A 16744-nucleotide genomic window follows, 5' to 3' on the forward strand; every position below is an offset into this window, starting at 1 on the left:
TTTAAGAGTGTCAGCCCCGCATGTTCTCTCTCCCCTCACCCCCTCTCTTTCCCCTGCCCAGACAGTCTGTGGCGATCTCACCGCCTGCCGATACCCGGCCTGGCTCGTTCTACAAGGATGGCACCTAACCGCGCTGGCCTCTTTCCGACCCCCTTCGTCCATTCCTTGGCTCCACCATTGGCGGCCTTGCCTTCAGGCGGCTAGGCCTCAAGCTCTCCCTGACCCTCTCCGCCTCGCTCTGCCCGCCTTTAAGACGCTCTTTAAAAACCTACCTCTTTGACCAAGCTTTCGGTCACCTATCCCAAATGATCGCAACAACAGCGTGCATTTACACAGCGCCTTTGAGGTAGTAAAGCGGCCCCAAGGCGCTTCACAGGAGCGATTAGCGGACAGAATTTGACACCGAGCCAGATTAAGAGATATTAGGACAGGGGGGAGAGAGAGGAGCGGAGAGGTTTAGGGAGGGAATTCCAGAGCTTAGAGTCCAAGGCAGCTGAAGGCACGGCCGCCAATGGTGGAGCGACGAAAATCGGGGGGGGTGGGGACGAGGATGCGCAAGAGGCCAAGAATTGGAGGAGCGCAGAGATCGCGGAGGGTTGTAGGGCTGGAGGAGATTACAGAGATAGGGGATGGGGTGAGGCCACGGAGGGAGATTTATGTGACATAGTCAAATTCCATCTGAATACGCACCTGCGCAGCGAATCGGGGCGTTTTATTACATTAAAAGGCCATGTGAGTTGCCATTGCCGGCGTGACCTTTGGCCTTTGGTTGAGGGGGTCGGTGAGTGAGACATGGTATCCGCGACTGGATTACGCCCTGCGACACATTTCATATTTTTTTGTATGCCTTATAACAGTATATTAAAAAAAAGAGAGAGAGAGCGATCCACGCCGGGAGTGCGAAGGGTCTGAGTTGGTTTGAGGCGATGTCGATACAAGTCAAAAGGCACTTTGGCCAATTGTGACACTTGACCTGGAAGATTACACTATCACATGACCGGCACTAAATTTTTCCCCTCCGATTATATTTTCCACGGCCTCTTTCATACTTAAACTTGTGTTTTTATTATTCCGGGCTTCAATTAGAATCACAATGGAGGCGCAGGGGGGGTGGGGGGGCTGGGGGGGGGGAGTGTGTTCAGTTGAACAAAAGAACAGGGAACACGGGAAATGCCTTTTGTTCCCTCGTTTCGAGGCTGCTCCCCCGGTCCAGCGTCGAACCTGGGTGTCGGGGACACGGGGGCAACAGCTTTCGAGAGATGAAAGGCAGAACCAGGGATCAGGGCATGCCCTGACCAGGTGCCTCGGCAAACCTCTCGCCCGTCTGTCTCTTGACCTGAGGGAGAGAGACATCTTAATTACGTTCTCCACCTGTGCTATTTTCAGTGTACCAGGAACCTCATGCTGTTTAGCAAACACTGCACTGCACCTTCAGCTCCTGTAGATTCAGTGTGTCAGATGATTCCATATAAGCCTCCTCTGTCTTTGTGGTTTTTCATTATTAGTGATGGTCTGTGACGGTTCCTATTGCAACACCTTTTTCCTGCCCCTCTCTTTTTCTTTTTTACCGCCCCTCCCTCCCTCCCTCATCCTAATTTTCTCACCTCGATCGTGTCAATCGTCAGCCGCGGATCAGTGGGCAGCACTCTCTCTCGCCTCTGAGTCAGAAGGTCGTGGGTTCAAGTCCCCACTCCAGAGATCCGAATGCGTGATCCAGGCTGACGCTCCCAGTGCAGTGCTGAGGGATGGCCGCACTGTCGGAGGGGCTGTCTTTCGGACGAGACATTAATCCGAGGCCCCGTCTGCCCTCTCGGGTGGATGTAAAAGATCTCGTGACACTACCTCAAAGAAGAGCAGGGGGAGTTCTCCTGGTCAATATTTATCCCTCAACAAACATCACTGAAATAGATTACAGTATCTGGTCATTATCTCATTGCAGTTTATGGGAGCTTGCTGTGCACAAATTGGCTGCCGTGTTTCCTCAATGACTACACTTCATAGAAACATGAAAGATAGGAGCAGGAGTAGGCCATTCGGCCCCTCGAGCCTGCTCCGCCATTTAATGCGATCATGGCTGATCATCCAAACTCAGTACCCTGTCCCTGCCTTCTCCCCATATCCCTTGATCCCTTTAGCCTTAAGAAATATATCCAACTCCTTCTTGAATATATTTAATGAATTGGCCTCCACTGCCTTCTGTGGTAGAGAATTAAAGCGCTTTGGGACGTCCTTAGGTTGTGAAAGGCGCTATATAAATGCAAATCCTTTTTTTCTTCCTCACGTGGTGTGTGTAAATGGTGCTAGAGGACTCCGTGGTACATGCAAGATACGCTCAATAATGTAAGCAAATGCAAGTTAGTAAGCACCTTGGCCTTGAGGGAAGGTCAGAGAGCCAGAGAGTTTACCCAGCTACAATTTGTAACCCCCCCCGTCACCCCCGGAATCCCCTGGTCTCCCCTCGCAGCCTGGTCGGAACTTGTTGAGCAGCTTGGGCCTATACTCATTGGAGTTTCGAAGAATGAGAGGGGATCTTATTGAAACATACAAGATTCTGAAAGGGCTTGACAGGGTAGATGTTTCCCCTCGTGGGGGAATCTAGAACTAGGGGGCATAATTTCAGAATAAAGGGTCGCCCATTTAAATCGGAAATGAGGAGGAATTTCTTCTCTCAGAGGGTCGTGAATCTTTGGAATTCTCTTCCCCAGAGAGCTGTGGAGGCTCCGTCGTTGAGTATATTTTTTGACAGATTTTTGAACGGTAAGGGAGTCGCGGGTTATGGGGAGCGGGCAGGGAAGTGGAGTTGAGGCCAAGATCAGGTCAGCCGTGATCTTATTGAATGGCGGAGCAGGCTCGAGGGGCCGAATGACCTCCTCCTGCTCCTACGTCTTATGTTCTTGAGTGTTGGTGTAGACTAAAAGTCAGGGCCTGGCTGGATGAGGCCTGAGAGTGGGGCCATAACAGCCTTCGGCCAAGGCCTCAAAATACTGGAGCCAACTCCATGGGGCTGGGTAGAGAACCCTAGCCTTACCAGCATTGGCTTCTGTCACTGGTCCACTGAACTTGATGGACATAACCTAACATTGTCACTACGGTTTCAGTAAGGTCTGGCGGTGGCAGAGCGGGGGAGGGTCGGAATTTTTTGTACCATTATTCACTTGAGCTGTGCAAAAATAATACCCACAATTCCAGATGCTGTCATCCCCCCACCCCGAACACTGGGTTGTGACTGGGGAGAGTAATTTAAGCTTCGAGATCTCTGCGATCCGCCGATTCTGGCCTCTTGCGCATCCCCCTATTTCTATCGGCCCATCATTGGCAGCCGTGCCTTCAGCTGCCTGGGCCCCAAGCTCTGGAATTCCCTCCCTAAACCTCTCCGCCTCTCCCTCCTCCTTTAAGATGCTCCTTAAAACCTACCTCTGTGACCAAGCTTTTAGCCACCTGTCCTATTATCTCCTTATGTGGCTCGGTGTCAAATTTTGTTTGATAATCACTCCTGTGAAGCGCCTTGGGAAGTTTTACTACATTAAAATTTTCTCCAGTTAAATATTGGGAAGACCGAAGCCATTGTTTTCGGTCCCCATCACAAACTCCGTTCCCCAGCCACTGACTCCATCCCTCTCCCTAACATCTGTCTGAGGCTGAACCACACTGTTTGCAACCTTGGTGTCATATTTGACCCTGAAATGAGCTTCCGACCACATATCCACAGCATAACAAAGACCGCCTATTTCCACCTCCGTAACATCGCCCGTCTCCGCCCCTTGCCTCAGCTCATCCGCTGCTGAAACCCTCATCCATGCCTTTGTTACCTCTAGACTTGACTATTCCAACGCACTCCTGGCTGGCCTCCCACATTCCACCCTACGTAAACTTGAGGTCATCCAAAACTCGGCTGCCCGTGTCCTAACTCGCACCGAGTCCCGTTCACCCATCACCCCCTGTGCTCGCTGACCTACATTGGCTCCCAGTTAAGCAGCGCCTCGATTTCAAAATTCTCATCCTTGTTTTCAAATCCCTCCATGGCCTCGTCCCTCCCTATCTCTGTAACCTCCTCCAGCCCCACAACCCCCCGAGATATCTGCGCTCCTCTAATTCTGCCCTCTTGAGCATCCCTGATTATAATCGCTCCACCATTGGTGGCCGTGCCTTCTGTTGTCTGGGCCCTAAGCTCTGGAATTCCCTCCCTAAACCTCTCCGCCTCGCTACCTCTCCTTCCTCCTTTAAGACGCTCCTTAAAACCTACTTCTTTGACCAAGCTTTTACCTGCCCTAATTTCTCCTTATGTGGATCGGTGTCAATTTTTTTTTGTCTTAAAATACTCCTGTGAAGCACCTTGGGACGTTTTACTACGTTAAAGGCGCTATATAAATACAGGTAGTTGTTGTTTTTGAAGGCGCTATATAAAGGCTTGTTGTTGTATGACCTTGGGGTGGATGTACTGGTGGGTACAAGCGTGCCAATGGCGCTGGCAGTGATGGGGGGCAGTTTAAGGGCAATAAGTGCGTCGCACAAGAAGTGTATCACGTCGTTAAGGTGTATTGGTGTAAGTGCAGGGAACAATCTTCATCTTTGTCAAATTGAGCACGACCATTTTCCATCATCATCAGTAACAGAATGAGCTCGTCATTGTGCTCCGAACCCATCAAGCTCTTTGTGTTACAGGTTTTGATTATTGAAAGGAAAAAAAATTCTCCCTCATTATCTACTCCCCCCACCCCACCCCCACTCTTTAGACACCGTACCCTCCCCCGCCCCCTCACCAACCCCACCCCACCCCCCCCCTCCCGATGCCAAACCTTGCCCAAACACCGAGGCAGGCAGATGCGGCTCGGTAGCTATCCGCTGGGACCTTTTGCAAGATTAGCCCTGGAGCAATTCACCTGACACCCTCCCAGTGTGATGGAGCCCAGCCTCCCCAGTGACCCAGGCAAGGGCTCTCGTGTCCCATTGCTTCATAAGAACAGAAGAATTTTTAAAAATATATTAATTCACGGGACGTGGGCGCCGCTGGCAAGGCCCGGCGTTTATTGCCCATCCCCTAGTTGCCCCTCGAGAAGGTGGTGGTGAGCCGCCTTCTTGAACCGCTGCAGTCCCGTGTGGTGAGAGTACTCCCTCGCTTAGGAGTAGGAGTAGGCTGTATGGGCCCTCGAGCCTGCTCCGCCATTCAATCAGATCATGGCTGATCTTCTACCTCAACTCTACTTTCCCGCCCGATCCCCATATCCCCTGATTCCCCGAGAATCCAAAAATCAATCGATCTCTGTCAGCATCCACAGCCCTCTGGGGTAGAGAATTCCAAAGATTCACCGCCCTGAGTTGAGAAATTTCTCCTCATCTCGGTCCTAAATGGCCGACCCCTTATCCTGAGGCTGTGACCCCTGGTTCTAGACTCTCCAGCCAGGGGGACACAGCCTCTCAGCATCTACCCTGTCAAACCCTCTCAGAATCTTATACGTTTCATGGCACAGTGTGTGAGAAGCCAGGACTGCTATAGCGCAATAGTTCAACAATGAGACCCCGTAAACATCTCAGTATAAAGCTACTTCTCATAGAATCACACAGCACAGAAGGAGGCCATTCGGCCTATCGTGCCTCTGCCGGCTCTTTGAAAGAGCTCTCCAATTAGTCCCACTCCTCTGCTCGTTCCCCACAACCCTGCAAATTTCTCCTTTTCAAGTATTTATCCGATTCTCTTTTGAAAGCTACTATTGAATCTGCTTCCACCGCCCTTTCAGGCAGCGCATTCCAGATCACAACAACTCGCTGCGGAAAAAAAATCTCATGTCATCTCTGGTTCTTTTGCCGATTATCTTCACTCTGTGCCCTCTGGTTACCGACCCTCCTGCCACTGGAAACAGTTTCTCCTTATTTACTCTATCAAAACCCTTCATGATTTTGAACACCTCTATTAAATCTCCCCTTAACCTTCTCTGCTCTAAGGAGAACAATCCCAGCTTCTTCAGTCTCTCCACATAACTGAAGTGACTCATCCCTGGTACCATTCTAGTAAATCTCCTCCGCACCCTCTCCAAAGCCTTGATATCCTTCCTAAAGTGCGGTGCCCAGAATTGGACACAAAACTCCAGCTGAGGCCTAACCAGTGTTTTATAAAGATTTAGCATCATTTCCTTGGTCTTGTACAGTCTGCCTCTGTTTATGAAGCCCAGGATCCTGTATGCATTTTTAACAGCCTTTTCAACTTGCTACCTTCAGGTAACAGCCTGCTACCTTCAAATCTACTTATGGCCTACACACTGGGGGAGGTAGCAGGGAGTGTGTGAGGAGAGAGTGGGCCGAGGCCATGATTACCCCACTACCTCATGGCTACATAGCCTGTCATAGGAACAGGAGGAGGCCATTCAGCCCCTCGAACCTGTTCCACCATTCAGTGAGTTCATGGCTGATCTGCGACCTAACTCCATAAACCCGCCTTTGGCCCATACCCCGTAATACCTTTGGTTAACAAAAATCTATCAATCTCAGATTTAAAATTAACAATTGATCTAGCATCAATTGCCATTTGTGGAAGAGAGTTCCAAACTTCTACCACCCTTTGTGTGTAGAAGTGTTTCCTAATTTCACTCCTGAAAGGTCTGGCTCTAATTTTTAGACTATGCCCCCTAGTCCTAGACTCCCCAACCAGCAGAAATAGTTTCTCTCTATCTACCCTATCTGTTCCCCTTAATATCTTGAAAACTTTGATCGGATCACCCCATAACCTTCTAAATTCCAGGGAATACAACCCTGGTTTGTGTAATCTCTCCTCGTAACTTAACCCTTGAAGTCCGGGTACCATTCTGGTAAACCTACGCTGCACTCCCTCCAAGGCCAATATATCCTTCCTAAGATGTAGTGCCCGGAACTGCTCGCCGTACTCCAGGTGTGGTCTAACTAGGGTTTTGTATCACTGTTGATACTCTCCGCCTATACTCACGCTTAAATAATGGCCACTTGGATAAGGAGCAGTGACCACCTACGGGGATTGAACCCCAATACGCCTTAACCACGTGATACATTTCTTGTGCGGCACTCTTAAGTGATCCGCCCAAATTTCCCCCATCGCTGCCAGTGACAGACTTGTATCCCCATCAGTAATTCACCCCAAGGCCGTACAGCTCAAAATACTCTTCCCAGACACAATCATTGAAAAGAGAATTGGGCAGGCTGTCAATTGGACCCGTCTCTGTAACCTCCTCCAGCACTATAATCCCCCTAGACCTCTGCGCTCCTCCAATTTTGGCCTCTTGCGCATCCCCAATTTAATCGCAACATCATTGGTGGTCGTGCCTTCAGCTGCCTGGGCTCTAAGCTCTGGAATTCCCTCCCTAAACCTCTCCGCCTCTCTCTCCTCCTTTAAGACGCTCCTTAAAACCGACCTCTTTGACCAAGCTCTTGGTCACCTGCCCTAATAACTCCTCATGTGGCTCGGTGTCAAAGTTTGTCTGATAATCGCTCCTGTGAAGCGCGATTAACGACGTTAAAGGCGCGATATAAATACAAGTTGTCAGTTTCCCACCGGGCGGATAGGTTAAAATGACCCCAAGTGTTTTCAGGAGAAATGGGGAAAAGGTTGCCTTAATTAAGGAAGGGAGGGAGAATTTGGAGTATAATGCATTACCGAATGCAAGGCTGGCCCCACTCCCGGACTGAAGCACGGGCTGATGCTCCAGTGCTAGATCCCGTCTTTCCAATGAGACATTAAACCGAGGCCCCCTCTGCTGGTCCAGCTGGCTGCAAAAAGATCCCACGGCCACTATTTGAGGAAGAGCACGGGGAGTTCTCCCCGCCACCCCGGTGTCCTGGGCCCAATATTTCTTCCTCAACCCACATCACTTTAAAAAAAAACCTCAGATTATCTGGTCATTTATCTCATTGCTGTTTGTGGGATCCTCCTGTGCACAAATTGGCGGCCACGTTTGCTCACAAGATAACTCGGCTCACTGACTGCGGGGCGCTGTGGGATGTCCCCGAGGACGTGAAGGGTGCCATATAAATGCAAGTCTCTCTACAAACAGGCTGGCATGTGGCTGGAGTTCTGACTCCCAGTTGGTCACTTGACCGTCAAATAGTGACCTGCTCCCAGCTTCCAAGGCTGTCCCGTCCGTCTTGAACACGTTGGTTGTAACTTTCTCCGCGATCTTTGGCTTCCTGTCTTATGTGGCGGTGTGTGCTGTCTGACGTAAGAAAACTACTAGGCACTTGGTCTAAGCGTTAAACAAAACTTTAATCAGCTGTTTTACAACATGGAGGTCTAGTTGTGTCCTTCACTAGTTCTTGTTAAAGAATGTTCTGAGCAAACTGGGCCCGTGCCCAAGTATTTATACTCTCCCTGGACAGCGCCACCAGCAGGCCACCCAGTATTATTTCATAAGTCATTTCCACATGGATGAGGAGCTTCATGTCACTGTCCATCTGCGAGGGGGGAGGAAGTGCGCCAATTCACCCAACCCGCTCGAGTCGCCCCCCACTTGTCAGTCATTGTGACTCGGAGAGTCGCACTCTCTCGCCTCTGGAGTCAGAAGGTTGTGGGTTCGAGTCCCACTCTAGAGACTTGAGCACATAAAGCTAGGCTGACATAAGAACATAAGAAATAGGAGCAGGAGTAGGCCAATCGGCCCCTCGAGCCTGCTCCGCCATTCAATAAGATCATGGCTGATCTGATCCTAACCGCCAATCCACTATCACAGAACCATCTCCTGAATCTAACAGAATTAGACACACGAAATAGGAGCAGGATCAGGCTACACGGCCCCTGGGCCCGCTCCGCTACCCACAGGGCCATGACCGATCCGAACCTAGACTCATGTCCAAATTCCTGCCCGCTCCCCGTAACCCTTAATTCCCTTTACTTCTAGGAAACTGTCTATTTCTGTTTTAAATTTATGTAATGATGTAGCTTCTACAGCTTTTTGGGGCAGCATATTCCATGGACCTACCACCCTCTGAGTGAAGTAGTTCCTCCTCATCTCAGTTTTGAAAGAGCAGCCCCTTATTCTAAGACTATGCCCCCTAGTTCTAGTTTCACCCATCATCGGGAACATCTTCCCTGCATCCACCCGATCCAACCCCTTCACAATCTTATATGTTTCAATAAGATCGCCTCTCATTCTTCTGAACTCCAATGAGTAGAGTCCCAATCTACTCAACCTCTCCTCATATGTCACTCCCAGTGCAGCGCTGAGGGTGTGCTGCATTGTCGGAGGTGCCGTCTTTCAGATGAGACGTTAAACCGAGGCCCCGTCTGCTCTCTCAGGTGGACGTAAAAGATCCCACGTCCACTATTTTGAAGAAGAGCAGGGGGAGTTCTCCCCGGTGTCCTGGGCCCAATATTTATCCCTCAGTGAACATAACAAAAACAGATTATCTGGTCGTTATCACATTGCTATTTGTGGGAGCTTGCTGTGCACAAATTGACTGCCGCATTTCCCACATTACAACAGCGACTACACTTCAAAAAGTACTTCATTGGCTGTAAAGAGCTTTGGGACGTCCTGAGTTCGTGAAAGGCGCTATAGAAATGCAAGTACTTTCTGCTGTGGAGCTGGGGGAACTTTGAAACTGAGAAACAAGATGGAGGGCCCAAGGCCTAGAATACCAGGTTTGGAAAGCTCAGGAGGGGAGATGAGTTAAATCAGTTAAAAAAAAAACTGACACCAAGCTTGGTTTTTAAAATACTATAGATTGTAGGATTAAGGGAAGACACTGTTAATGATAAACACATGAGGGGGAAAATAATTCTGATAGGCTGAGATGAGGAGGGGTGGGGGGAGGCTCGTGTGGAGTGTAAATCCCAGCATTGACCAGTTGGGCCGAATGGCCTGTTTCTGTGCTGTACGTTCTGTGAGTCGTGATTTCAACACTACCTGGATCCGGGAAAGAGGAAGGAGTGTGGGAGTTGGTGGGATGAATCTGGGGCACTGCACACTTCCCATTCCCATTACTCTGTGTCCTAAAACCGGGGACGCGCTAGAGGCCAGGATTGGAGGAGCGCAGAGATCTTGGAGGGTTGTGGGGGCTGGAGGAGGTTAGAAAGAAAGACTTGCATTTCTATAGCGCCTTTCACGACCACCGGACGTCTCAAAGCACTTTACAGCCAATGAAATACTTTTTTGAAGTGGAGTCACTGTTGTAATGTAGGAAATGCGGCAGCCAAATTGCGCACAGCAAGCTCCCACAAACAGCAATGTGATAATGACCAGATCAGCTGCTTTTAGTGATGTTGATTGAGGGATAAATATTGGCCCCAAGACACCGGGGAGAACTCCCCCTGCTCTTCTTCGAAATAGTGGCCGTGGGATCTTTTACATCCACCTGAGAGAGCAGACGGGGCCTCGGTTTAACGTCTCATCCGAAAGACAGCACCTCCGATAGTGCAGCACTCCCTCAGCACTGCACTGGGAGTGTCAGCCTAGCTTCATGTGCTCAAGTCCCTGGAGTGGGACTCGAACCCACAACCTTCTGACTCACAGGCAAGTGTGCTGCCCACTGAGCCACAGCTGACACTAAGATACAGAAATAGTGGGAGGGGAGGGGGATTTGAAAACTCTAGTTTAAGACCTGACTGGAGTTCATCAGGGTGAGAGGGAGCCCTGTGAGTGGAGACTTGGGGGGGGTCGAGGATTGAGGGCCATTGAGTGAGGCCAATCACTTCAACCCAAACAGACTAGAGGCAGGAAGGATGTTCCCGATGGCGGGGGAGTCCAGAACCAGGGGTCACAGTCTAAGGATAAGGGGTAAGCCATTTAGGACTGAGATGAGGAGGAATTTCTTCACCCAGAGAGTGGTGAACCTGTGGAATTCTCTACCACACAGGGCAGTTGAGGCCAATTCATTAAATATATTCAAGAAGGAGTTGGATATATTTCTTAAGGCTAAAGGGATCAAGGGATATGGGGAGAAAGCAGGGACAGGGTACTGAATTTGGATGATCAGCCATGATCTCATTGAATGGCGGAGCAGGCTCGAGGGGCCGAATGGCCTACTCCTGCTCCTATCTTCTATGTTTCTATGAAGTATTGTGCAAGTATCTCATCCTTATTTTCAGATCCCTCCGTGGCCTCTATTTTAATCGCTCCACCATTGGCGGCCGTGCCTTCAGCTGCCTGGGCCCTGAGCTCTGGAATTCCCTCCCAAACCTCTCCACCTCTCTCTCTCCTCCTTTAAGACGCTACCTCCAAGACCAAGCTTTTGGTCACATGTCCTAATATCACCTTATGTGGCTCGGTGTCAAATTTTTTCTGATTTACGCTCCTGTGACGCGCCACGGGATCGTTTTACTACGTTAAAAGGCGCCGTATAAATACAAGCTGTTGTTGAGCTATCTCAGATAGCACATGAAAAGGCTTTGGAAGGACCATATCTTGAGAGAAAGAGCCCCAATATGGAAGGCAAGCAGCGGGATGCGAATGGGAGACTGGCAAGCAAATGGAAGATGAAGGTGGGTGTGGGGGAGACTAAGGGACTGAAGTTAATGCAGAGTATCCAGGGGAAGAGGCGGATATTGCTTCTGAAGGTTCTGTATGTGGTAGCATAGCGGTCATGTTACTGGACTAGTTAATCTGGAGACTGTGAGTTCACAATCTCACTCATGGCAACTTGGGGAATTAAAATTATGTTAATTAAATAAATTTGGAATTTAAAAACTACCGGATTGTCATTAAAAACCCACTAATGTCACTTTAGGGACCTGCCGTCCTTGCCCAGGTCAGTCACTATAATGTGACTCCAGACCCACAGCAATGTGGTTGACTCTGAAATAGCCACTTGATTGTACTGAACTGCAGCGACAAGGTCAGCGCCACAAGGACTGCAGCGGTTCAAGAAGGTGGCTCACCACATTAGGAATGGGCAATAAATGCCAACCTTGCCAACGACTCCCGTGAGCGAATACATAAAAAAAAAAGGTGTTGGAGCAGCACGTGAGGCCAAAGACGGGGAGGTAGGAATGAGAACGGGAGGGGAGTAGACACGACACAAGGGAGGTCAGGATTGTGCTTAAAGAGAGAACACAGATGCTTGGCATTCTAAAACAACCCAAAAAAATGTGTGGCTGCCGAATGCAGATGCTGAACTTTCACCTCTGGGACAGATGAAAGTGGGTATTTTCCAACGTTGCACCTCTGGCCAGGAGCCTGCTGTGGGTACCCGTCGGAAATTCAGGCCCCCCACCAGCTGATTGGAAAATCATGTAACGCACACTCAACGCGGCCTGGGGTCTCGCTCTGGGCCTGTAGCACAACCATGACACCAAATGGCCGCAGTAGTGGCTGGTGTGAGGAATATGAAAAAAACTGTCGTAATTGATGGTCACCTGAGGGTGTTGCAGAGGCACACCGATGGGACGGAGTGGTAGAAACATAGAAACATAGAAGATAGGAGCAGGAGTAGGCCATTCGGCCCCTCGAGCCTGCGCCGCCATTCAGTGAGATCATGGCTGATCATCCAAATTCAGTACCCTGTCCCTGCTTTCTCCCCATATCCCTTGATCCCTTTAGCCTCAAGAAATATAGAAACATAGAGGTGGGAGGGGGGCTTTACTCTGCATTTGGTGGTGCTATAACTTGACCTGGGAGTGCTTGCTGCCTGAATGGGAAGTGTCCCATTCCCCAATACGCACACTTTGGTGCCAGCTGTGTTTCAGTGGGCAGCACACTCGCCTCCGAGTCAGAAGGTCGTGGGTTCAAGCCCCACCCCAGAGATTTGAGCGCAAAAATCTAGACCGACGCTCCCACCGCAGCACTGAGGGAGTGCTGCACTGTCGGAGGTGCCGTCTTTCAGATGAGATGTTAAAACCGAGGCCCCCGTCTGCTCTCTCAGGTGGACGTGAAAGATCCCACGGGCACTATTTCGAAGAAGAGCAGGGGGAGTTCTCCCCAGTGTCTTGCGGCCAAATGTTTATCCCTTAACCAGCAGATTCTCTGGTCATTGGCGTTTTATGGGAGCTTGCTGTGCGCAAATTGGCTGCTGCTTTTCTCACATTACAACATAAGACGTAGGAGCAGGAGTAGGTCATTCGGCCCCTCGAGCCTGCTCCGCCATTCAATAAGATCATGGCTGATCTGATCTTGGCCTCAACTCCACTTCCCTGCCCCCTCCCCATAACCCGCGACTCCCTTATCGTTCAAAAATCTGTCTATCTCCACCTTAAATATATTCAATGACCCAGCCTCCACAGCTCTCTGGGGAAGAGAATTCCAAAGATTCACGACCCTCAGAGAAGAAATTCCTCCTCATTTCCGATTTAAATGGGCGACCCCTTATTCTGAAATTATGCCCCCTGGTTCTAGATTCCCCCACGAGGGGAAACATCCTCTCTGCATCTACCCTGTCAATCCCCCTCAGAATCTTATATGTTTCAATAAGATACCCTCTCATTCTTCTAAACTCCAATGAGAATCGGCCCAACAACAGTGGTTACATTTTTTAAAAAGTACGTCGTTGGCGGTAGAGGGGCTTTGGGAGGTCCTGAGGTCGTGAAAGGCGCGGTAGAAATAACGAGTTCGTTCTTTTTGGTGACGGTCGCGAGTGGGAAAGCGGAGTAATCACCAGGAGAATTGTGCCACCTTTGCAGGTGAGGGCGAGGAGCTGGACGAGGCCTCGGGCCACAAGGCCGCCATGCCGCCCCAGCCGGATCTGCGCAACCGGGACCTCCTGACGTGCGGGCAGTGCGGCCGCAGCTTCCTGCTGCGCAACATCCTGGGCTTCATCGAGCACAAGAAGAGCCGCTGTGACCGGCCCTCGCGCCTGCGCGACTCGAGGGGCGGGCCGCGCTCCCCGCCGGCGGCGGCGGACCCGCTCGCGGCCACCGAGGACAGGCCGACGGCCAGCGTGTCGGAGATCGCGGCCGAGGACGACCCCGCAGAAGGCAAGTGGCTTTTTTTTATTTAATCAAAGTGGCGCCTCCGGTAATCTTTTATCTTCAGCTGGTTTCGGATAAATGACACAACATTGTACGGCACAGAAACAGGCCATTCGGCCCAACTGGTCCGTGCCACACGAGCGTCCTCCCACCCTCTTCATCCCATCCTCTCCTTCTATTCCTTTCTCCCTCATGTGTTTATCCAGCTTCCCCTTAAATGCATCTCTGCTATTTGCTTCAACCACTCCCTGCGGTAGCGAGTTCCACATTCTCGCCACTCTCTGGGTAAAGAAGTTTCTCCTGAATTCCCCTATTGGACTTATTAGTGACTGTCTTATATTAATGGCCTCTAGTTTTGGTCTCCACCGCATATGGAATCATCTTCTCTACGTCTACCCTATCGAAACCCTTCATAATTTTAAAGGCCTCTATCAGGTCGCCCCTCAGCCTTCCCTTTTCTAGAGAAAAGAGCCCCAGACGGTTCAAACTTTCCTGAACTGAGGTAGCCTGTTTCAGTTGACCCACCCCTCCAGCCTCAACAGCTTTTGGGGGGGGGGGGAGAGTTCCAGATTCCCACTACCCTTTGTGTGAAGAAGTGCTTCCTGACATCACCCCTGAACGGCCTGGCTCTAATACTAAGGTGATGCCCCCCTTGATCTGGACCGCCACCCACCACCTGAGGAAATAGTTTCTCTCGGTCAACCCTACGAACTTCACATAACTGACATCCCTCGGCCCTGGTAGCGACTAGGATTACTTGTGCCCAATCTGGTGGGCCAACCTTCTGACTTCATGGTGTTGTCTGGAACAATGCGATTGGGAAGCCCCGTTGAACAGCGGGAGCTTGGTGCTGGTCCATCCGCCCTTTCGGGCACATGTGATCAGGACCGTTCTCTCCCGCTGACTGAATGAGGCACTTTTTTATTACTTGGGATTCCAGGACTTGCTGCACAACCCTTCATTTTTCCATCAGGGCCTGTGGTCAGGAGTCACTGCTGGGTGAGGAGAACCGGGCAACTGCAGTGACGTTGAAGATGGCCTTGTTGGTTTTTTAAAAATTCTCATCCCTGTTCTCCAATCCCTCCATGGCCTCCTCGCCCCCTCCCTACCTCTAACTTCCTCCAGCCCTACAACCCTCTAAGATCTCCGCGCTCCTCCAATTCTGGCCTCTTGCGCCTCCCTGATTTCAATCGCTCCGCCATTGGTGGCCGTGCCTTCAGCTGCCTGGGCCCCGAGCACTGGAATTCCCTCCCTAAACCTCTCCGCCTCTCTCTCCTCCTTGAGGCACATAAGGAGGTATTGGGACAGGTGACCAAAAGCTTGGTCAAAGAGGTTGGTTTTAAGGAGCGTCTTAAAGGAGGAGAGAGAGGCGGAGAGGTTTAGGGAGGGAATTCCAGAGCTTAGGGCCCAGGCAGCTGAAGGCACGGCCCCCAATGGTGGAGCGATTAAAATTGGGGGGATGCACTAGAGGCCAGAATTGGAGGAGCGCAACTTGACTGTCAAGGCATGTGTGGAGGTCACAGCTCAACCCAATCCTCTCCACCCTTGACATCCACCCACCCGCACTTGACAGCCTTGCGGGGCGGGTGGGGGGGTGGGTCACTGCTTAGCGATCAGGAGCAGGAACACTGGCCGATCTTCTCCCCTACCTACCCCAGTCCGTGCAGAGGTCAAATGTCGCGGCAATCCCGCGACCCGCCTCACGTGCAGCCGCCTCCCCTTCCCCCCCCAAAGCCGGGTGTGACGGGATCGGGGACGGATCCCGAGACCCAGGGCGCTCGCCCCCTTTCACACCCCCCCACACCCCCTCCCGCCGCGCACGGGGGGAGGGTGTGTGTGTGACAAATCCGAGGCCGCGTCTGACCCCGTGCGTCGCGCTGGCGGCACTCGCGCACGGTTGACTGCCTCGTGCACGGTTATCTGCTCCGGAACAAACAAACCAAAACACAGCGTGCAGCGAGGAGAGAGAAAAAAAAAATCCCCTTCGGCTTGAAGGAGGAAGTGAATATTCAAATCGCACATCTGCAGCGAAGAGAGCTTCTGCTTTATTCTTTCCCCCCCCCCCGAGCTGCCGGTCCATTTAACCCCACGTTGGGCCTGCCTCAGAAGGGAAGGCCGAGATCGCCGTGGTTACGGGTCGTGAGGTTCTCCGGTGAACGAACTTGAACTTGACGGGGGAGGAAGGAAGAGGGGGAGGGGTGGGGGTGGGGTGGTGGGGGTGGAGAGAAAACCCATTAGAATCGTCGGGTACGAAAAAACCAAACAACAGGAGCCGGTTTGCTCCCAGTGTTCCTCGTCCTCCTTTCTCTGAAGGCGCTTGGCTGGGCTGGGGTGGGGGTGTGGGGGGGGGGTTGGGCTGGGCCTCCCAGACACCCTGGTGGTGCGACGTGGCCAGAAAACCCCCAGTCCTGGTTATCTTGTGGCTACCTCGCGGCAGAAAACCTGTACAAACCAGTATTCGGCAGCCACGCCTTTAACCTTAGGGCTCCTGGACCCGGGCCAGGACATTCAGACAGATAATCTGAGCGTGTTTGTTAGAGGAAGCTCTCAGTTGAGGGCGGGCACTGAGCTAGTGCGTGCCACGCCAGCACAGGGGCAGGACTATACGTGCCTATCTGGCTTCCCCTCGGAACTGCAAAAGACACCTCCCCACGTGCCTTAACTCCTGGCTGTGTTGAAATCGAGACTTGTTGTCTCGGGCTCTTCAACACCCTCTTACACAGGACCCCGATAGCTGCGGGATCCCTTGCATTTTTCCCTTCAGCCGACCGCATGCAGGTTTTTGGACAGGTGCCAGCCTCTGAGTCACAAGGTCGAGGGTTCAAGCTCCAGGGACTTCTAAGGCTGACACTCCCGGTGCCAGTGCTTTCGGAGGAGGCGTTCAAC

At 51.4% G+C, this 16744-nt stretch overlaps 1 protein-coding gene across 1 annotated transcript in view; it reads left to right on the top strand.

Annotated features, from left to right (window-relative positions):
• The window catches only part of LOC147096713 (BCL11 transcription factor A-like), a 38798-nt gene that overhangs the window by 992 nt on the left and 21062 nt on the right, over positions 1–16744 (top strand). The window contains exon 2 of the mRNA XM_085973314.1: positions 13571–13864. Within this exon, the coding sequence (XP_085829440.1) occupies positions 13571–13864 (294 nt within the window). The remainder of the gene's footprint in view (positions 1–13570; positions 13865–16744) is intronic.

The sequence above is a fragment of the Somniosus microcephalus genome, chromosome 34 (genome assembly GCF_052327205.1).
Source record: "Somniosus microcephalus isolate GS21.2 chromosome 34, FLI_Smic_1.0, whole genome shotgun sequence".
Classification (NCBI taxonomy): Eukaryota; Metazoa; Chordata; class Chondrichthyes; order Squaliformes; family Somniosidae; genus Somniosus; species Somniosus microcephalus.